Source organism: Mus pahari, chromosome 3 (genome assembly GCF_900095145.1).
Source record: "Mus pahari chromosome 3, PAHARI_EIJ_v1.1, whole genome shotgun sequence".
Classification (NCBI taxonomy): Eukaryota; Metazoa; Chordata; class Mammalia; order Rodentia; family Muridae; genus Mus; species Mus pahari.
In genome coordinates this window covers 144,949,254-144,971,991 of record NC_034592.1, presented here as the reverse complement: position 1 = coordinate 144,971,991, position 22,738 = coordinate 144,949,254, and the positions used below count along the sequence as shown (strand labels likewise).

The 22,738-nt window shown below is 46.5% G+C and overlaps 1 protein-coding gene across 7 annotated transcripts in view; it reads left to right on the top strand.

Moving 5' to 3' along the window:
• The first annotated feature begins 4,521 nt into the window (after positions 1-4,521).
• The window catches only part of Ptprt (protein tyrosine phosphatase receptor type T), a 1,084,881-nt gene continuing 1,066,664 nt past the window's right edge, over positions 4,522-22,738 (top strand). For 4 of the 7 annotated variants that reach the window (XM_021194826.1, XM_021194823.1, XM_021194825.1 and 1 more), the window contains exon 1: positions 4,522-4,863. In XM_021194826.1, the coding sequence (XP_021050485.1) occupies positions 4,764-4,863 (100 nt within the window). In that variant the 5' untranslated portion in view covers positions 4,522-4,763. The remainder of the gene's footprint in view (positions 4,864-22,738) is intronic. The other 3 variants (XM_029535922.1, XM_029535921.1, XM_029535920.1) reach the window with 1 other exon arrangement.

The following is a 22,738-nucleotide window of genomic DNA, read 5'->3' as shown; positions in this document are numbered from 1 at the left end:
CCTACCATCAAAACACGACTCAAGCCAGAACTCCTGGCTCTGAGTTTGTACTGTGTGCACGGTGACTCTGCTAATAGAAAGGTTAACTTGTATTTCTGAATTATTGATGGTTGCTTGTTACTAATTTTTTTTCCTCAGAAAGGAGGAAATTATTAATGAAGAGATCATTGCCAATGTGTCTGACATCTATTAATGGTTTCATCTTGCAACCAGATTAAAAGAGACAGCTGGTCCATGAATTTATGTGTGGAGGCAGCTCCAAATATGCTGACAGCTCCTCAGGAGGGTGGGACCTGCAGGCAGTGGAGCCTGGGCATCCACGTGGGCATCTCTTGGTTGGCACGGCTCGATGTTAGGGCTGTCAGAGGTTTCACTACAGAAAGAGCAAGCAGCCTATGGCCTCGCTGCTTCTGACATTGTTTCAAAGTCTTCCATCACCCATGAAAGCCTGTAAGCATCCTAGCTATGCCAGTTCCTGGCACTTCCTTCAGGAGGGTATTATAACCTGGGCTCCGAACCCGAGCTCCTATCGGAATCACCTGGCAGGCTGTCTAACTCGAAGATTCCCAGGCTCTACCTGCAGTATTTCCATAGGGTTAGGGTGGGTCCTGAAAACTTGTATTGAAACATGTTCACAGGAGGGGGAGGGAGAAGGGAGGGGAGAGGGAGAGGGAGAGGGAGAGGGAGAGGGAGATTCTCCTGGTCCAAATACCCCATTTGCAAGTGAGTTTTAGGTCAGTGGTTGTCAAGACTGTCCTATGAGACTTTGATCTAGAAAGAGGTCACACTTTGTCCATGAACTAAAGACATTAATATCGTGGCTGCCTATGCAGATCAGGAGCAGGCAAAGATAATGTGCCAAATAAATGAATCTGTGTGCTAATAAAGCTTTAACAAAATCAAGCAGTGGGCTGGATATGAGTCATGGCCTATGTTTTGGTCACCTCTGCTCTACCACAGTGTTAGCAGAGTTTATATGAAAAAGTATCCATATGAAGTGTGTCAAGGTCTATGTATGGCCGTGGCACAATAAAACTTTATAATATAGACAATGGGTCATACTTTGGAGAGGCGTGGCAACTGTGGCCATCAGCAGTGTAAGTAGAGGTTTCTATAGCTGTGGCATTTGGCTGCTACTCACCATTGGTGGCCTCTGAACACTTGAAGTATTGCTAGACATAGACTGAAATGATGAATTACAAGCTACGTAGCAAGTGTATGCTAGGGTCTCAATAAGAAGAGTGCAGCTACCCACAGCATGTGAGAGGACGCAGCATCTCTTCACACAGGCCTTTGTTTTCCCTGAGCCTCCTTTTCCTTATGTATAAGATGGGGGTAAGTCAAGGACCACACCAGGTAGATGAAGCACTTTGCCCTTGAGTGTCTGGTCTCTGACAGACCGGGAAACACTGAAGGAGTCTGGAGAGGAGGCCTGTCTCTGTGTGCCTTTCTGTCGTCTTCTCTTTGTGCATGCCTCCTCCTTCCTGGAGGGCATAGGTCACACCTGTTGCTCAGGCTGCAGCCTCAGCCTCTTGGACTCCTGCTCACTGTGAGCACAGCAGGTGTCACTCACTGTTGAGAGGGTACACCAGGTTTTCCACTTCCTTGAAAACTGCCCAGATAAAGAGACCTGTAGTGACAGCATCCGAATTCGCCTGTGTTGATCCTTACTGGGGTTGGAAGGGAAGCCACCATGCAGATAGGAAAACTAAGGCTTCTAAAGGTTTGTTTGCCAAGCATCCCACAGGGTAAATGGAATACTGGCCCAGAGGATGAGAGAGAGAGAGAGAGAGAGAGAGAGAGTGAGGCCTGCTGGTCCAGCAGCACTGGAGGAGCATGCTTGGTGGAGCACCCACTCCCTCTGGCTATCACAGGACACTCCCTGGGCTCTACCTTCATTTAGCACTGATGGGGAGCCTGCCCTGTGCTAGGAGCCAAGATGAAGGCCCACTCCCACTGGGCAGGCAGATGGAGTCAAATGGCTGTTTCTCTTCTCTAACCTGTTCTGTCCCACACCACCCACCCCCGCTGCTCATGCAGGAAGTAAGGGATTGACCCTGGAGCTCTCTGAACCCTCCCTGGCCCTCTGAGAAGCTGGCTTATAGCTGGTTCTGAGAAGTTACTTAGGGCATTACTGATCTTGTGTGACCCGCCCTCCCTCCTCCTTTCTTAAAGCGCCTCTGTCCTCAGCCCTGGGCGAAGTGTCCAGATGCATTGTGGGAACTGTCTTCCCAGGACAGACAAGAGGAGAGAGAGCATCTCCTAGGTGATGCACTTAGGGGGCCTTGACAACAGGTTTGCTAACCAAATGTCTCAAAGAGAAACTTAAGTAAGTGAGTTTACCCAGGGACTGGAATGCAAGCCGGCCCTTCCAGGCAGAGGGAACCATCTGGTGAGGTGTGGCAGTGAGGCCAGGTGCCAAAGATTACCAGTCAGTAGGTGGAGCACAGGACCAGACCAAACCCAAGAGGGCGCTGGTTTGAGACCTGCACCTGGGCAAGCAAGACCTGGTGCTGTGATCAGACCACATTCTGCTAGTTGGTCACCAAGAAACAAGATGACTTTCCTTGGGGCCATGTGATCCCCATTCGGATTTCGGAACTTTGGCTACAGTGATATATCATCCTGTAGCATGGGCTCAGGAGCTGAGGGATGGCAAGTGCCCAGATGTCCTGAGAATTGCTATTTCATACTTAGAATGCCTGAGAGAGGGGATGGATTGGCAGGCACTCAGGGAAGCCCTGACAAGTTACACTAAACTACTTAGTGGCTTAGAGACCCCCTACTCCTCTCCTGAGTCAGAGCCCCCCACCCCCAGTCTCCCATCAGCCATGACAATCACAGCTGTGGGCTGGAGTCAGGTTTCTTCTCAGAGGCTGTACTCTAACTCACTTACTTAAGGCTAGGCCTGGATAGAGGTGGGATGGATCAAACAGTTGGCAGTTTAGCTCCAAGCTGAAGGGATCTTCTATTCCTATTGTTCCCAGGGGGGCAATCATCCTGTGTCACCAGAGAACAGCCAAAGCTATGATGCCCAGTCAAGTGCACTATCAATATTAGTAAAAATTTTAAGGACCTCCAAGGACTCTCAGGTTCCCCCCACCCCCACCCCAGCCCCACAGACCACAAACCCTATTCCCTGGACTGAGGGCTAAGCAGCAGGGTTTTTTTCCTTGGGGGGGGGAGGGGTCCTCTCCCCTGGGAGAGTGCTTTGACCAGGGAAGTGTGGGAGGTGCTTGGTCATGCAATGGGCTGGCCCCTGTGTTTATCTTGAGAAAAGTGGAGGCTGTGGAGGTGGTGGTAGGTTGTTCAGAGCCAGGTGGAAGCATTTGCCTGGAATTACAAGTGTGGGCTGAGAGAAATAAAAGGGCTGGTGTTCAATAAAAAACGTCCACCTCAGCAGAGCTGCGGTACTAGTGAGGCTCTGCCAAAGCAACTCCAACCCAGAGCCCCTGGTGCCCCACTTTTGGAGACTCTGGCTGTGTTTAACTTCCATATGATTTCTAATGGTCTATGTGTCTGATTCAGTCCTTTGGGACTCCAACAAGGGAGTGGAATGGGGAGGGGGGAGCACTTTGTTAAGCAGAAGCAGGGCTTTGGGCAGGCAGCAAAGTGTTTACAAAGTAGGAATCCCTTCAGCATCTTTGAGTGTCCTTATCCACGGCCTTTATATACAAGGCTCACATCCCTCCCCTGGTGGCAGGCCTGTGGGCTGTGGCAGGCACTGCCCAGCGATCTATGTCTTTAGGCCTTCAGCCCCAACCAGGTCTTTGTTCAGACCAGGAAGAAAAAGGGGGAAAGCTTCATGATTCTATCTCTTAAGAAAGGGAGAACAGGGGAGACAGCTAGAGAAGGGGGAGAGATTCCCACACCTGTGTGTGTAGGGCGGGGTTAGGGACAAGAGAAAGACATGTTGTGATTAAGGTCGGGTGTGTTGGACCGCTGACTAGATGATAGGGGATGAGGAAAGAGAGGCAGGGAAAGGGAGAGAGAAGGAAAGAGAAAGGGAGAATATGAATATACGAGAGAAATTTAGGGTGTGCAGGAGACCCTTCAACAGCTGTCCCCAGCTTTGCGAAGCATCCCCTCCCGCAATTCACAGCCCAGCAGCGTCCGGAGTTGATCGGGCCTCTCCCTCCCCCTGCCTGCCCGCACTGCCCCCCAGTCACCTGTTCTCCCACCCTTACTTCAAAGGCTGTTCCAGGTTTCTCTCCTCCCCCATCGCCTCGTACCTGCGCCCCCCGCAGGGTAGCCTGAAGACGATGCTCAGCTGGGTGGTGTGGCGCGGGGCGAAGAGGCGAATACCCCGCAGATCCTGTGTGTGCAAGAGCGATGTGTGTACGCGCTTGAGTGCGCGAGCGGCCCCGAGCCGGCCAGCCCGGGAGAGGGTGCGTGGGGGAGCCCGCGAGTGGCAGCCGCGGGCGTGTGCCAGGCGCGGGCGGGCGTGCGCGCGAGGGTGTGTGTGCGTGGCCGAGGCGGAGCGCCCGGGCGAGCGGCGGCGACGGCGGCGGCGGCGTTAGGACTCTGGGGACACCGCCCCCCGGCCCCCGCGTCCCGCCCCCGCCCAGCCTCGCGCCTCAGTTCGCGCCGCGCCTGGGCTCGGAGCGCAGCGGCGCCGGCTCCCGCAGCCGGAGAGGAGCCAGCCCCGGGAGCCCAGCGGCGCGCACTGCCTGCAGCCGCGCTGGCGATGCGGGGCCGCCCCGCGCCCGCCCGAGTCCCGGCCCCGGCGCCCTCGGGAAGGGGCTGAGCCGCCCGCCGCCCGGATGGGGAGCCTTGGCGCGCTCGCCCTCTGCCTGCTCCGGCTCCTGCTCCTGGGGCTGCAGCGGCCGCCTTTGCCCGGCGCCGGAGCGCAGAGCGCCGCAGGTGAGTGCGCCCGCCGGGCTCCCCGGGCCCCCTCGCTCTCCTCAACCCTGGGAGGAGAAAGTTGGGTCCGGTGGCCAAGCGATGCCGGGGCCGGGTGGGAGTTCCGTCCCAGCCTCCGGACGCAGCTGCTGCGTCCCGGCGTGCCCAGTCCCGCGCCAAGTCCCCCCCTGGCCCCTCGTCGCCTTACTTTCCTGCCGCTTCCCCCCACCCCCGGGCGGGAGTAACTTTGCGCGGCTGTTGCGAATATTTCCACTTGCTGCCTCCCACTTGTCGGAACCTGTCACTCGAGTGTTTCGGGGTGGCGGGAGGAGGCGCCGCTTCTCGCCCGGCGCGGAGCACTGTCACCCGGGCAGCTTCCTGGGCTGCGCGCTCTTGGAGTGGGGAGCACAGGTCCCTAGCAGGCCCAGGCTGCCAGGGCGGTGGCTTTTCCTTTCTCCTGGGAGACACTGAAGATCATCCAGTGTTGTTCTAAAGACGCCGCTCCCCTCAGCGAGCCCTTAGCCGCTGGGACTTCCCAAGGGAGTGTGCCTGTGAATGACCCACTCAGCTAAACCCTCACCTCACTTCGTGGCTCTGTCCAGAGTAATGGGTACCCTGCTAAGGCCCTTTAAGTGCAGTGGCTTTGATCAATGAGCTAGTGGGCTTCTGAAAACTTCGGGACACTCGTCTTTCGGCTTGCCCATGGGCAGGTAGCTAGTTCCCCAGAGCGTGTCTAGTGTCTTCTTAGTGGCAATTGAGCTGAGGAGACCACTACCGAGGGTCTCTCGTCACTAAAACCCTACTGGTAGGGGTTCCTTCCTGAGTCCCTTAAAGAGGGAAGGAGAGGTGGGGAAGGATGGATACCTCCAAGTTCAAATCACCTCGAAGTTTCTTAGCACCTTTGGTTTCGGAGTGACCACAATGAACTGGTGTCGCGGGTGTGGGGGGGCACGTTGAGGCATGTCAGCGGGACTTAGGAAAGGGCTCCTTTTGGATTGCTAAGCAACAGCTGTGCTCACATAAGAAATCAGGGGAGGAAGAAAGGGAAAGAAAGGCAGTGAGCCTGCTGGAAGTCTCTAAACAGGCTGCTTTTGAGAGGAAGAGCTGCTGGAGTGACATTCCGTTAGAAATGTCTTAGGTTTTCTTTCCTGACTTGATGTCAAAATGGAAACTGGACACAGGATGTATGGGAAGGGACAGCTTGTTTTCGTGCCAGGGAAGTTGAGCGAGGAGGACACTCTTTTCGAGGTGTCTGAAGCTGAAAGGCTGGGACAAGAGGGGAGAAGAGAGGCGGCTGCAACATCATTCTGAAGATGCTGCAAGGCTCTTGTTTCTCTCGCTTTGGGGTCTGCATTAGGTGTGCTGTGCCAGGAAGCTGGCAGGAGGATGCTTGAGGCAGTCTTGGGTACCCGTGTATGACTTATGATTCTAATCTTTACTGTCTTCTAAGGCTTGGCGGGACATTCATACGTTAATAGTACTACGTTTCCCGCAGCAGAAACCGGATCAAACACATCCCACAGACCTTTTTTGGGTAGCAGCTGTAAACCCAGAACCTGCTCCAGAAAGCTGTCCAGGGCTGAAACGCACGCCGGTTCCGTATGCTCCCGCAAGGTGGCGCTCGCTCACAGCTGTTAAATGCAAATCGAGCCGCTTTCATCTCAGGGATAGAAAGAACTTCGGTTCAATTTTTAAATGAGTAATGTGTTTATTCAGCAGCCTTTTGTTAAAACATTTAGAGAAGTGTGAGGAGGAAGCACCTTTTCTTTGTTTGCTGTTCGGAACACACGGGGAAGAAAAGCAATCCTGGAGTACAGTTTGGGAAGAAATCGACTGTGAAGGCGCCATATGTTTCCTTTGGTTCTACCTGGGCCCATAGCTTTTTCAAAGCTACAATAGCATATATTTAGCAAGCGGCTGCGTTGTTCCCGGGGCTCCTTAAAGGAGTAGGATTAGCTTGTCTTGGTGACTTAGTGCGTTCTAAGCTCCGCTCATTTATAGAAATGGGGATTCTTTTTTTTTTTTTTTTTTTTTTTTTTCTATACCTAGCTCATTATCGCTCTACTTTAATGCTAACTGGATCGTTTAAGCTGGATTCTTCCGGGCCTTTCCTTATGAACATCTGTAATTATCGATGCGTTAATCCTGCAACTGTTGACTTGTTAAAACGGACTTCTCTTCTTATTTTATTCCTCATTGTGGTATTGTCGGAATCCAAATTTGTTATAAGTATGATTATAGTTTGGGCCTCTTTTGAAGTATCTTATTTTAAACTTTCTGCAAGTCTGAGTAAATAATGCATTTTAAAACTCAGTAGTGTGTTCTCCATATTCCTTTGATCTGAAGATTCCCCAGTCTCCGAAGCAATTTCAATTTGTGAGCTTACATCTAGGACATTGAGGGCTGATGGGCTTTGGTGTGACTGTTGGTCACAGTGTCCAAAAGTCGGAGTCAGAAGCTGTCATCAAAGGCAATTTTCTCCTTCCTTACTCTACCATGTGTTTCATGAGCCACCACATTTTTTTTTTTTTTTTTTTTTTTTTGGTGAGGAATTGTAGTAAAAGAAAAAAAATACTTTGATAATAGTTGGTAAACAGAACACATGATTTGGGATGAGGGAAGGCTATGGCTACGTAATTAGATACGGGATAATTAGTCTATTTATCAGTGGGTTTCAGTACTACAAGTTGAAGCCAAATCTTGACAGGGACCGACTCCGGGTGGCAGTTGTAAGCAATGTAGTCATTTAACTCAATAATTGCTGCCAGATACCTCTGGGGAGCTGTTCTCAGTACAGTTGCGTTTTACTTTCTGTCCCGGATTGCTTGATTTGTTTCCTAATAACAGAACAATTAATGTGGAAACCTGGCTTTGATTCTGTTCCAGCAACAACAACAAACATGAAATAAATACAGACCTCCTTCTTGGGTTACAGTCTGTATCTTTCTCTTCTGTTTCAGGTCCTTCTTGTTTATCCTAAGCACATTTCCACAGGCTTCAGGCTGCCAGCCGAGATGGCTTCTCTTGTAGTGGTGTAACTGTCACCTTTCAGAGCCACGATCAGAGGCTATTACAGCATCGTTCTCTTAAGCATGGGATACTCCCATGACTCTCTGACTGCGTGTTGCTGTGGAAACAAGAGCATTGCTATGTAGGCAGTGGTCCTTGATAAATATTTATCGATGGTGATGAAGAGATGGTGGAGTCTCGCAGTAACCAGGATGGGGAAGGAGTATTGTGTTTGGGAGGCGGTGTGGCTTGGAGAAAAGCATTCTTGGTTTGAATCCCAGGTCTGCCTTTGGTACTAGCTGTGCCACATTGGACAGGATGTTTATCTTCTCTGATCTCCAGCTCTTATCTGCAAAGTGAGGGTAATTAGAGCTGCCTCAATGAATTTTGTGAGGCTAAAGCAGAAGATGCATGAGGGAGGGAGAGGGAGAGGGAGAGGGAGAGGGAGAGGGAGAGAGAAGAGGGGGGTACTCTGTCCAGAGTGGGAGCCCACTGTTTCTCTCCTTGGCATTGCTCTGTGCTCCTGTGTGTATCTGAGCTGGGACCGCAGTGCTCCTGCCAAGCTAAGTGAAGCGCTGACCAGGAGACGGATGGACTTTCATGATGCTTTTTAGTTTCCCATCCTTTATTCATTTTTTTTTGGGGGTGGGGTGGGTGGGTGGGTCTTGATTTCCTGTTACTGTTTTTAGAAAGAAATTTCAAATGAAAAGTCCCAGCAGGTGACAGTAGTCAGTTTGGTTGTCCTGGAATTTGTGGAAGGAATGTTTTAATTGCACTTTGACCTTTGCACTGGCACTGATTTAAAAAGGTTATCAGGGTATAAAGTCTTAGGGGGTTTAATCACTGTTTCCTCCTATTTGAATAAGCTCCTCCTTTCTCATCAGGCTCTGTCTCAACCTCTGCTCCTGCCTCTTATGAACCCCAGAAATAAAGTGTTCGGTGCACCTGTGTAGTTGATAAATAAGCAAAGACTAAGACCAAGGTATAGTAGGTTGTGGTATTCCAAGGAACAAACTTAAAAAGCCATGAGAACAAGCCGTGCCCAACAGGTGTGATGGGTTTTACAAACGCACACGAGAATCAGGTTTAGAAGCTGGCACCGTGAGGCTAGGAAAACGCAGTTAGGGTGTGTTATGGCATCTTAGAAAATGGATTCAAATGGAGTAGGAGAAGAAAGAAGCCACGTTGTTTAATTGTTAAATCAGATGTAGTTGAAGGGACAGTGGTAATCCCTGCACTGAGTTCAGGTGAACCAGGATACTGGCCCCCCCTCCCCCCAGGCCTGTTGAAAGTCAATCTCAATGTATGGGGATGAATGAGGCAAGAGATGGAGGGACAACATGTGAATGGTAAATGGTGACACTTAGGGCCTCTTTGGTCCCCAGATCTCAGTGTGATTCACTTGGCATTTCCTATGTACACACACCAGGAGGGCTGCTCAGAAGCCCCATGGGATCCGTATTCAGTAAGTCACTAATAAACGTACCGAGTCTGCAGGGTGGTAGACCGGACGTTTCCCACACTGGAGTGTTGAATGAAGTACGTGTCTCACTCATACCTCTGCACACCAGTGGAGTGTGCGTAGTGCCCTTTGTGGTTTTGGAATATTCATCTTAAAATTTTTATTGGGTGCTGCAGGGACTAAAAAGCAGCAGAAAGCATTTTGGCAATTTCTTTAAAACTCGAAACCTGCACCTGCCATAGGACGAAGCCCTCGTGCTTTTAGGAACCTGCCTGGCAGAAATTAACACACAAGTCCAGAGGAAGATGGGAGCATGAATGTTCGCAGAAGTATTATTTGTAGTCATCCCAAATGGAAAGTAACCCACGCATCCATCACCTGGCAAATCCATCCTATTGGATATCGCTGCTTATAAAAGAGATTGAATTTCAGATATCTGCTAAGACATATATCAAGAATCACATGCTAAGTTAAAGTGGCTAGATACCTTTCATAGTGTATGGGAGACTCAGAAAAGGCAAACCTATGGAGAACATTGGCTCCCCAGGCTGGGCATGGGCAGGGGTTCTCAGCAAGCTGGTGTGAGATCGCTTTTTGGAATGATGGAAATGCTTGACCGCTGGGAGGGAGGCAGTCGTGATTGGTTAATTCCAGGAATCCGCAGGACATGCTAGAAGAATATACTTAGAGTGGGTGGAATGTTGTGGAATTAAATCTTTAAACTGTTTACTTCAATGCGAGCTTTCAAATGAAGTATGTGGTATGTTCTTGATGAAGCATTTCTTTGCTTCCACATCTGTAGAGCAGGAATATCACCAGGCACCCAAGGAGAGTGTCTTATCTCACTTCAGTTTCCAAAATACTTGCAAGGCCTGTAGGTTTTTAGTCTCTTTAATCTGTGAATTAAATCTATAAACTAGTTGCCTCCTTACTCATTGCTTTGGCAATAGTTAAAATGTAAGGCTATCAAGTTTTGGCAAAGAACCCGAGCAATTAGATGGCTCTATGCATTTTTGAGGTTGAAGCAGGCTCTTTGAATACTGCTTGGAAATGTTGACTGACAATGCAGATGCCCATGCTTTGTAGGTACCATGGTTTGGTGGCAGGATATGATATGGGCCTGGGGAAGAGTAATGACTCAAGCACTGCCTTTTTTACTAAGTCTTAGGGTTTTACTGCTGTGAACAGACACCATGACCAAGGCAACTCTTATAAAGGACAACATTTAATTGTGGCTGGCTTACAGGTCCAGAGGTTCAGTCCATTATCATCAAGGTGAGAACATGGCAGCATCCAGGCAGAACTGAGACTTCTTCTTCTGAAGATGTCTTCTGGGACATCTTCATCTGAAGGCTGCTAGCAGAATACTGACTTCCAGGCAGCTAGGATGAGAGTCTTGAAGCCCACACCCACAGTGACACACCTACTCCAACAAGGCCACACCTACTCCAACAGGGCCACACCCTCTAATCATGCCACTCCCTGGGCTGAGCATATACAAACCATGATAGCAAGGATGTAGCAGTTTAGCAGAAGCATCTCGTGCTTCCCAGGAAAACACAGGTGTAGTGCTTTTTGGCCCCTGGGTTTCCAGCCAAGGTAAATAGCTGGACAGTTGAGAGAGAGAGAGAGAGAGAGAGAGAGAGAGAGAGAGAGAGAGAGAGAGAGAGAGAAAAGCTCCGTATTGGTTTTCTGTCTATCCTTTTTTAGGGGATTCCATCAACTCTCTGGAATAGTGTGTGTGTGTGTGTGTGTGTGTGTGTGTGTGTGTGTGTGTAAGTGTAATATGTACATGCATGTTTTAGGGTTCAAACCCAGGCCTTGCACATGCTAGGCAAGTGCTGCACTACTGAACTATATCCCCAGCCGCTGGCTTTGGATGTAGGCTCTTGCTCTGAGATTCAAGCCGGAGACCTTTCTCTTCTGCTTCCCCATGTACCACCATGCCTGATCATGCTGATCTTAAATCAGTGTTACCCATCTTGATCTTTTTTTTTTTTTGCCATCTTGAACCTTGCACTCAGACAAGATTCAGAGCTCATGTCCCCCTGTCCCTGAGCTCCTGCCTCGTGGCATCCTCTAAGCCTGCTTCTCAGAATTCCCCAGACACCACTGTATCCCCCTTTGTCTCTTGGGTCTGGAAATGGTCATGAGAACAGAATCTGTTTTTGTGAGTCATCCCCCCTTGCCAGGCAGGTGGTCATGTTCTCATCTCAAAATGGCAGTTCAGCTGTCTCCTTGTTATTGAGAAAAGATGAATGAATGAATGAGTAAATGCATAGGCAAACTCATATCAGCAGGCATTAAAAAAGTGTTTTAAAAGTACCTGCTATCGGATGATCTTGACTTCCTCAAGTATTAATGACTTGTTTCTACTCACGTGATCACAATTTGGGCTGTGAATCTCCTCCACACCACATCCTTTCTCACTATCTTTGAAAGTTCTTAATTATTTATTTTTGACAGTAGACTGGATCTTAGGTTAACCTCTAGGTATTCTGACTCAAACATACATCTGGGCGATATTTTAAGAGTCCTGGGGACATCAACACATGGGGTGACCATTTGTGCTTTTGTTTGAACAGTAGCCTAGCACGGAATAAAATAGAGGCTTCTGGTAAAGTTAGGGATGGAAAAGGAACCTAAACAGCAGAGACCCACGATCATTTAGCTCTTGGGTTTTATAAAGTTGGTTCGAATGTGAGAACTTATTAATCTAATTAAAATGTTTGTCACATTGTCACACTTTGCGCTTAAATTAGTACAGCCTAGAAACTGATGTTACAGCTTCTTTTTTCCTTAGGCATTTAGGAAGTGGTCCCTCCATGCATGCAAGACCCATGCTGGGGACCCCTGCCAGGGTTCACTGGGTGCCAACTTTTAGGAAAAATAAAAGGGCGAAAAAATTTAAGTCTCACCTTAAAAGGGAACCATTTCCCCCCTTTTCTTCTGTGCCCCAGGCTGGGTCTGCCTTCTCAGGATGTCTTAGTAGCAGGAAGCTGGTATGCCTTGCTGAGTCCTCTGGTCTGAGGCTCTCACTGGGTTCAGTCAAGGCGTTTATGAGGACTCAGGATTGTGCTGAGGCCCGCTCTCCTGCTCTCCCACAGGTAGCTGTGGGATTCAGCTACCTGGGGACCCCAGGCTGCCCTCCATTCCTTCACACATGGGCCCTTCTCAGCGTGGGGGCAGCCTGCAGCTCAGCCCATTGAGAGAAGAGGGCAGTGAGTCTTTTGTAACCTAATTTTGAAAGTGATATCCCATTGCTTGTACTGTGCTCCCTTTGAAAGAGGCAAGAAACTAAAGAACCAATAGAATATACTAGAAGATATATATATATATATATATATATATATATATATATATATATATACACACACATATATACATATACACACATATATACATATATGTGTTTTTTCTATATATTTATTTACATATATTCATCATGTTATATTTATCAACATTATCAACTCTATTGCCATTTTATATGAAATTTCTAAAAATTAGTTGTTCCATTATACTGTATTAAAATTGTATCAATATTAACAATAATAGTACTTCACATATTACAATTATGCTATTACTATACATTATACTAGCATCCTATGCATACATATACAAATGTTATACTTGGAGATTTATCATAGGAATTGACTGTCATTGTTATGGAGGCTGGCAGGTGTCATAATTTGCCATCTTCAAGCTGGAGACCAGAAAATGTCCCAAGAGGAATGTCTTCAGGCACCTTGAATGTACCCTTTATGTGTCTCAAGAGTTGACTGGCTGGCTTTCCCTTTGTGATGCTGGAATCTTAGAGCACTTTCTCATTGCTTCCCCGTTTTCTTTAACCCTTTAAATCTGTCTGTGCATGGTGTGTGTATGTATATGTATATATGTATGTATATATATATATATATATATACACATATACATACACACACATACATATATATGTGTGTGTGTGTGTGTGTGCATGTGGTAGGTGAGGAGCATGATGGCTTCCGTGGAGTCTAGGTCAGGAATGGTGCACGTGGGTACATGATGCCTGTGCACACGCTGTACCCGCCATGCCTGGGTCACGGGTGCTGCCCTGCTGTGCAGCATCAGTGTTGAGTGTTGCCCTTTCCCCATCTGCACATGTCGAGCTCTGAACGTCTTAGCGGTTGTGAATGTACTCCCTTGCACCTTTCTTCTGGCTGATGCCCACTTACTTTCTTTTCAAGTTCACCTGTTGTGATAGGGAGTGTGGGAATGGGGATGTGGCGAAGACATCAAGCCAGGACTCTAAACTGTCTCAAATCAGAAGTGGGTTGGGGCTGGGAGGGATGACTGGTTATTTTCCTAAAGTCCCAAAGCCCTCAAGAAGCCAGGCGTGCTGCCAGTTGCCACCACGTACCCTAGCTGGCGCTGCTTTGGGGTGGTTCTCGTCCCCTAAACAGAACTGTGTGGAACGAAGCAGAGGGCACCTCGCTAGTGCTTTGACTGCATTGTCTTGAGGCCACTTGAATTAGGTTTACTCAGGAACTATGGAACCTGCAGGATGTGCTGGGACTTAGAGCTTTTAACTGTTGAGATGCGCATCATAACCATGCAAAAACCCCGAACTGTGCCTAACTATGGAACCACCCTTTGCTTCAAACAGAAGTCCAATACATGTGCTTCTGATAGACTTACCAACGGGAGTTTTGTATTCTCTACCCAGAAGGTGTCTATTCCAAGTGGTAAAGTATATTTCTGGGCTCGACCTTTCCGATCCCATTTTTTGGTAGACAAGAGTAACTCAGTTGAGCAAATTATAGAATTTCAGGGTCACTGCTACCTATAAAAACTGTACATATATTTAAAAATGTTCATTAGTTAAAAACTATATTCTGAGTCATTTTTAAAGTGAAGTAGATGAATTTAAGTTTCTTATGTTTATTGTCTTTCCCTTTCCCTATATAAAAAACAATTATCTGGATAATTAAATTCCTTTTTGTATAATCGCCATATTGCTTTTGACGACGGATTTCTCAGTTCTGTTCCTGGTTTCTTGCACTTCGATAACCTTAACAGCTACCATTTATCCCAGAAGCAGCACTGGCCACCTGCTCCTTCAGGGACTCTAGGATCCCACTTACCGCCACCTCACAAGGCTTCCTTTCCAGATGTTGATCCAGGAGCATCCTTTTAGGACCTAGAGGTTTTGAGCTCCAAGCTCAGACATCTCCCCCCTCCCCCCCCCACCTCTTTTGCATCCTTCCTCCCGCCTCTTACTTTATCTCACATAGAAGAGTCTGTGGATTTTGCCTTAGGCTCATTGCCTTGGGCTCAGACATTTTTGTTTTTTTTATCATGTTAGTTTCAGCAGTTAAGTGGAGGACAGCAGATGTATTTCAGCTTCTTCTAGGCATTTCTCATGTTTCAGACATGTTTGACCCATTGTTGCCTGCTTTGACATTGTGGTTATCCATGGACATCTGGCCAATGATGTGAGCTCCTTGTTGTCATCCCATTACAGAGGCCAGTGACATGGTTTTAGAGCAGTATAGCCAACTCTGTGTTGCTTGATTTATTAAGTCTCAAAACATAATTTCCTAAAAGTAAGGTGAGTATGCAAGCGGAGACAGGTGAAGCCTACCTTGGTCTGGCCTTCTCTGACCTTGGACTTTACTGTTATTACGTGTAGCTATGTGAGACATCAACATCAGGCAAGTCCTGCTTCTTTCCAACCTGCAGCCCATGTATTGCCATGCCATTGCCTTTTACAGTGGCATCTTGGATGATCTTATGTCAATGAACTGAGCATTTACTTAAGGAATGTTATAGACAACAGACTCTTCAGTTTATGGACTAAACTCAGCATCTACAAGGACATATCCTTTCCTGTGGGCAGAAAACAGAGCTGATCTTATGGGTGTAATAATCAGATAAGTAGCAATCTTCAAAGAGTATCAAAATAATTGAGGTGTTAGCAGCAGGTGGGTGCTATTACCCCTTGGAAGAGACATGGGAAAAATGGAACCAGAATGCTAACTAAGTGCATTTTGGCTTTGTGTATAATACTCTATTTCTTTTTTCTTTTTTTTTTTTTTTTAAGATTTATTTATTTATTTATTATATGTAAGTACACTGTAGCTGTCTTCAGACACTCCAGAAGAGGGCATCAGATCTTGTTACGGATGGTTGTGAGCCACCATGTGGTTGCTGGGATTTGAACTCTGGACCTTCAGAAGAGCAGTCAGGTGCTCTTACCCACTGAGCCATCTCACCAGCCCACTCTATTTCTTTCTGATAAGGGAAATGTATTCAAAATAGATTTCTTAGAGACAAGTCAATAATTTTTGACTGGGAAGAAGACAGGTGTCAACTGTTCCTTTCTTTATAATAGTTCTAGGCTGAAATTAATCTCTCAGGAGGAGATACTGGGTGTGGCTGGTTGGAGAGGTGGCTCAGTGGCTAAGTGGGACCCCCGGTTTGGTTCCCCCAAGCCCATAAGGTGCAGCTTACAACCTCCTGTAACTTCAGTTCCAGGGATCTGATGCCCTCTTCTGGTCTCCAAGGACATCACCACGCACATGCGCATATTAACACACAGTCACACATATTTATACAGGAATAAAAATAAATCTTAAATGATGCCCGTGGAGTTTAAAATTTGTTAATAAAGTACAATTGATCAGGACTTTGAATGCATATACTATTTTCCGAGCTTGTCTTTTCAAAAATCAATTTGGAGTTTTTTGTTTTTTTTTTTTTTTCTTTACATGGAAAGCCTCATTTTGGGGTGCTAATGAGGATTTCTCAGGGGGACTCAGGTTGGCTGGATCCACTCGGGAGACAGGGAGAGGCTATTGCTGACACGGGCACAGTTGAGTAGGAGCTTATGAGGGTCTACTGAGTGGCTTGTGAGGTGTGCCAGCTGATCTCCTCCTGCACCCAGCTCTCTCTCGGGACTTCCATGGAACAGATGTTACCTTTTAGACACAACAGATGGAACAGCCTTTGGCTCTGGGTCATACGGGCCCTAATAAGGCTTTTTGACTTATATCCTTGGTGTTTGAGGGGTGCTGTAAATCTGGGCAGCTTTTGTATCTGTCGACAACCTGCTGATTTCTATGTTTTTGTTTGTTTGTTTGTTTTTCTTTTCTGGTGTGTGTCTCTGTGTGGGTGAACACACATGTGGAAGCGAGTGGTCAATGTTGAGCATCTTCCTAAGTTGCCTTCCTCCTTATTTACTGAGGCAGGGGTTCTCCTTGAACCTGAGCTTTACAGACTAGCTGACCAGGAATCTTCCGGGGTCTGCCTGTCTCTACCCAAGCCCTATCAGTGTTTGTTTTATGTGTGTATGAATGGTTTTGCTTGTATGGATGTGTGTGTGTATCCCTTTTGCACAGTGCCTATGAAGACCAGAAGAGGGTATTGGAGCCCCTGAAATTAGAGCTACAAATGGTGGAGAGCCTCCATATTGAATGCTAGGACCCCAGCCTGGTTCCTCTGGAAGAGCATCAGTGTTCTTCCATGTTCTCCCCGTGTCTCCAGCCCCTCAACTTCCATGTATTTAAAGACTGGAGTTGTATGTCTCTGACTTTTAGCTTATTTTCATGAAACTCTAATCACTTAAGGTCTTTGATAGAGGATATATGTGTGTGTGTGTGTGTGTGTGTGTGTGTGTTAAAAAACCTGCCTTTGTTCTATTGAACTATTGAACTATTTTATTTGTTCTATTGAACTATTTTATTATTTGATACCATCCATTCCTGCCCCCTCCCCAATAAGGATGAATTGTGAAGTCCCAGAAGCAGGATATGAAACTGCATTTGCAAGGTTGCTCATTTCTAGCTGCATGTCCATCAAAACAGTCTAGATTAGGATGTGACAGGAGGGGTCCTGACTCTCTTGGAACGAAGACTGGTAACCGCCTGAGGTATACAGAGGAGAAGAACAGTTGGCGTCTGTTGGAATGGAAAGTAGAAAATACAAGATGTCAAAGCATTTGGTGAAATGATGGATGACAGAGGGATAATAATAGGGACCAGCCTCAAAAGTTATGAAAAACACAGGTGCACTGGGTGTCTCAGAGCAGGAAGGATGCAAAGTGAGCATCCGCAGAATGAATGCACGAGGGGAAATGACTGCCAGACAGGAGGACTGACTCCCTTGCATACTTCAGGTACTTAAAATAAGCCAGGCAGTTGTCAAGGGCTATGCTAATTGTCACACACCGAGTCTCCTTAACCATCTTAGGATGCGGGCACACTTAAGAACCAAATTGAAGAACATAGCCATTAAGACTGAGCCTGAGGTCACACAGCTAGCAAGTGGTTTCGTCAGGATTTGAGCCCAAGTGACTCAAGGCTGGAATATCTAATCTTAGCTATCAATTTATGTTCTTTTGCTCATTTACTTTACATGCCCACTGTGTGAATTTCATCCTTAGGGGAGAAATTAGGTCTACTTGAAATTCCTGGATGGAAAGTCTGCCTTTAGAAACTTCCATGGGAATATTTTCTGGGATGAAATTTAGGCTACCATTTACATCTTATAATTCCATCCGGAAGACACGGTATTCCCATATATCATGGAAGATATTTGATTTCATGCAGATTCAAGGGTTGGGACATAAATCAGCTCATGCTAATGTCTAGGTTCTTAATCACCGTGTAGTACAGAATGTTAGAAGATTTTTTTTTTATGGCAGTAAGAAGTATGGGAGAGAGGATGTTGTCTGTGTAGTAAGATCCGTTTCTCACAAGAGACTCAACTTTTCTAGTCTCTTGTTGTTAAAGATTTATTTATTTATTTATTTATGTACATGAGTACTCCCATGGACACCAGATGAGGGCTTCAGATCCCATTCTAGATGGTTATGAGCCATCATGTGGTAGCTGGGAATTGAACTCAGGTGCTCTGGAAGAGCAGCCAATGGTCTTAACCACTGAGCCACAAGGGAAGAATTTTGTGGAGAGATTCCCTCATACCCTGGGTCAGATTTTGTTCTACTAGGTTCTATTTGAGGGCCCTGTGACTGAGGGCAGCTGTGCCCCCCAAGCCCTAGGCTATGGTCTTTGGTCCTCTGTGGCTCCAGCAGACTCAGTAGTCTAGAAGAATGTTTAGCTTGGGGAGGAGATTCCTCTTTCAATTCAACAAGTTTGAAGTTGATGCTCATACCATTGGGTGGGGTTACCTTTGAGTTTAGATGTATCTAGTGTTGAGTGTGGCAGATTTTTTTTTTCTTTCTGTAAGTCTCTAAATTTTGAGATGAGAAGCCCGGAGAAATTTTTCTTTAATTTTTCTAAAGATACCTAATCTCTTTCCTACCTTCTTACTCTTGCCATGTGAGACTGGCAGTAAAGAATAGGCAGCTTCCCTCCCCTCTCAGTGTCAGCTCCATGAGCACAGGGTTCAGGCACGATCCCTAAGAAGCCTCTTGGTTTTGGGATGAGTCTTCTTTGTGGAATCAGGTCATCTACAGATGGTCCATCTGTTTTCTTAAGAAGAAATGTATAGGTGTGAAAGGAGTGGGCTCAGCTTGGAGATCTGACTGTGGGCTCCAGAAAATGGTTGTCTCAGTCATACATTATGACCTTGATGGAGTCCCCTGAAGACCTCCATCTGGTCATCTGTGAGATGAGGCTAATGGTGATGCCCCTGTCAGTGGTGGTGGTGAGAGATCTCTGCAGTGATACAGGCAAGAGTCTCAGGAGAGGGCCAGGCTCATGGGAAGTGCTCAGGAAACGCACTTGTTGGTATTATGAGTTCTGGGAACCCAGCAGAGCCCCGTTAGTGCCTGAAAGCACAAGAGGAACCTTACGAGGCTGACCAGCGGTTTCCATTTGTCTTAGTTACTTTTTGATTCCTGTGACAAAACACCATGACCAAGGCAACTTATAAAAGAAAGTATCTAATTTGGGGCTCACAGTCTTTCTAGTGAGTCCATGGCCACTGTGGCAGAAGAGCAAGCCAGCAGGCAAGCTGGCATGAAGCTGAAGCACCCGCTGAGAGCTTATACCGTAACTAAAAGTTGACGGGGAGAGAGAGAGAGAGAGAGAGAGAGAGAGAGAGAGAGAGAGAGAGAGAGAGAGAGAGAACGAACCAGGAATAACATGGGTTTTTGAAACCATAAAGGCCCACCTTCAGTGACACACCCCCTCTAGGAAGGCCACACCTCCTCCTTATTGCCAAACACTTCCACCTACTGAGGACTAAACATTCAAATATGAGCATATTTGGGGGCAGGGTGTGCTTGTTCAAACCACTACATTATTTGTCCAGGATGGTGCTATTTCCCAAGATATAGCTTACCCTACAGACCCAGAAATTTTCTAATTTTTTTTTTTAGATAGACGACTAAGGTCCATAGTGTCTTCGGCACTTTGGAAATGCTTGGCTTATTTATCTTGGTGTATTTTTGTTGTTGTTAATGATGATGATGCTTGTTTGTAATTATTTTTACTAGAATTTATGCTCCATGAGGGTTGGGTTTCTGTCCTAGTCAGGGATGATTTCTTGTGCTGTCCACAATTCTATACACAGTGTGAGCTTACTGTGGGTGAATGAGTCATGATCTCAGACTTCAGCTGAAGATGGTGTGTTCTGTCTTTTATGGTAGTAGTAGGTTTAGCTAACAGCTACTAGGCAGACATCCTTACCAGTGTTTCTGATTTTTTTTCTTTTTCTGAGAAAAAAAAATGATAATAGATGATTTAAAGGAAGAATGCCTGTGGCATCCCGATGTGGACCAGAAACCACGGTGCAATGTTCCTGTGTCAACCACTGTCCCATTTACTCTTCAGGGAGTCCCTCACAACGTACACTCAACATTCCTGAGGGCATGTAACCTACTCTGCCAGACAGATGACTGTTCACTGGCCAAGCCTGGGCTTTAGCCTAGCTTGCATCTATTTCCAGGGCAGTGTCCTTTTCCTTTCAATACTGTGCAAGATTCAAAAGAGTTTTCTGGTTTGTAAAGATCAAGTGCGTCGTAAAGGAATAGTTTGGCCTGAAATATATTTTATCTAAGGTCACCCAGGATGCTGGAAATGAAATAGACAACGGAGTCGGGGAGAACAGAACTACGTCTCGGCTGTATGTTCTCTGGCAGGTTACCGTGCCTTTCTGAACCTCGGTTTACCACATGTCTGTCAGTGGTTCTACCAGCCGGCAGGGCATTGGTAAGGTTTGTCTTGATGTATATAAAATCACTGGCATCGGGTAGCAGCTATGGTGGTTATGTTTATCTTATAGAGAATCGGTAATTAATGCCCAAACTGTATGAGGAATCTCAATTTCATGTGCGGACCTGAAATTCCATTGTCCACTGCTCTTTGGTAGGAAGATTTGCTAGACCCGGATCTCACAAGAACCTCTGGGGACATTTTAATCCCCATCTGGACTGGAATGCATAACATCCTTCTTTCTCTTTGTCCTTGGGTAAAGCAATTTATCCTTTTTTTTTTTTCTGAGACCTTCATTTCTCCATCAGAGAATGGGGATAATTGTGCTTATCCTATTGGATGAGTGTGAGCCGAAAGCAAAGACGACAAACAGCGAATGGACAGTGTAGAAATGGTGCTCACGCTAAGTGTGACTTTTCTCTGCCTGTCAGATATGGACCTCTTTCACTGCTAAATATTGGCATTCAGTTATGTGTCTAAATTGGTAGGCACCAGGCCCGGTTTTTTTTTGGGGGGGGGGGAATGGTAAGTGGTTACCAGATAACCTTTCAAATCTCCTTTCTTATTTTATCCAGAGTCCTGCTGTTTAGGAGGCTTGCCTTCCCTTGCACCATGCAGAGCCTAGAAAATGCTCAAACTGATGCTAGGCACACACAGACTCTCATCTCTGTCTCCTCTCCAAGGGAGAGCCCCAAACTCTTCCCGAGTGGCTGAAGTTCTGTGAAAACTTTTAACAAGTTTTTATCTGATTCCATGAGCTCAGAGGGTTTAAAAGGAGGATGGCCTGCTGTTCTGGGGAAACAGGCTTGCCAGGGAGGTAAATAAAAGGAACAACAGCCTGATTGTTAGAACAAGTGGAGGAAGGAAACTGAAAAGACACAGCAGTGAAGTCCTAATAAACTCAGTAGCCGGAGCTGCTGGCTCTCTGGGCAGGGGTTGCTATGTCCCTCGAGTCCCACCTTATTGCTCTGCTGAGGATCTACTGGCAGTCATGACCATTATGATGTCAGGTGAAGAAAACAGCTGTGAAATTTTAAACGCTAACTCATTTTTTTTTCTAACCTTGGCTTATTGTTTTGTCTAATTCCCACAATTCTCTCTTAGAGTGCTTTACTTTTAGGCGGCTCATCTCCTGCAGATCTTACTTTTCACACTGGCTGATATAAGTCTTAAGGGACAGGCCAACCCAAAGCCACATGGGAGATGAGAGTTGGGGAAAGACTCTAACCCTGCAGTTTAGACATTTATCCTGGGGTGCACACTATGGCCTCCTTGTGTCATGGAAGAGGGCAGGGAGTATGTGGATCAATTTTAGTGGCTTTACCACACAGATTGAGTATTTCCTGTTTGGAATGATGTCTTCAAACTAATGACCTGGGATTCCAGTGTTTGGAGAGGTAAGTGAGTTAAAGGAGGATGTGTAGCTTTTTGGATAGTTCTGTTGTCAGAGTGAAGTTTTCATGGGAAAAGCTTGACTGGGGGCTTAGGAGATGAGCAAGTAGGAAGAGCAAGAGAATGTACAAGGGAGCGTTGGGTCAAGAGGAGAATCTGGGTGGTGTCTAGTACTTGGTTAAGAGGACTGGGCACATATTCTGTGGGCTTGGCTGTGTCACCTGGTATCTGTTTCCATGAACAACAATGCTTTTTCTCCCTTTTCTTTGACTTTTAATTTTTTTTTTCTTGAACTAACTCATCAGGGGAATAAGTTTATACTTTGGGATCTCAGTTTAAAAATAGCACTTATTTTCCATGTGAAGTGCACCTAAACAATTCCTGATGTCTGGATAGCAAACAGTGAGGTTGTAACAGCTAAGGGACCCCTCCTGGAGGACACAGCACAGTGATACCAAGAGTTTGTGACACCAAGGATCACAAGATTGGGACTGAAATGGCCTGGGGAAGCCTCAGTGCCAAGCTGTTTAACTGCACCCTGGTTGTGTTGCAAATCAGGCCAGGCTCTGACATGACCTCAGCCTCCCAACTTAAGAGACTTCTGTGAAACAGTTTGACATTTCTCTTTGTCATTTGCTTCAAAGGGAAAGACTTGGCAGCTGATGCTTTTAGCAGGAAAGTGCTACAGACTGGCTTAATGTAGAGATTCTTTTGATGAAATCAATCTCCAGTATGTTTCAAATGTGCAAAGATTATTTTTTAATGAGAATTATATACTTATAATGTGTTTGGATCAAGTCCACTCTATTTTCTCCTCTCTAATTTTCTCTCACCGCCCCAAACTACCTTTCCCTCCAGGCCTTCTGTCATCTCTTCT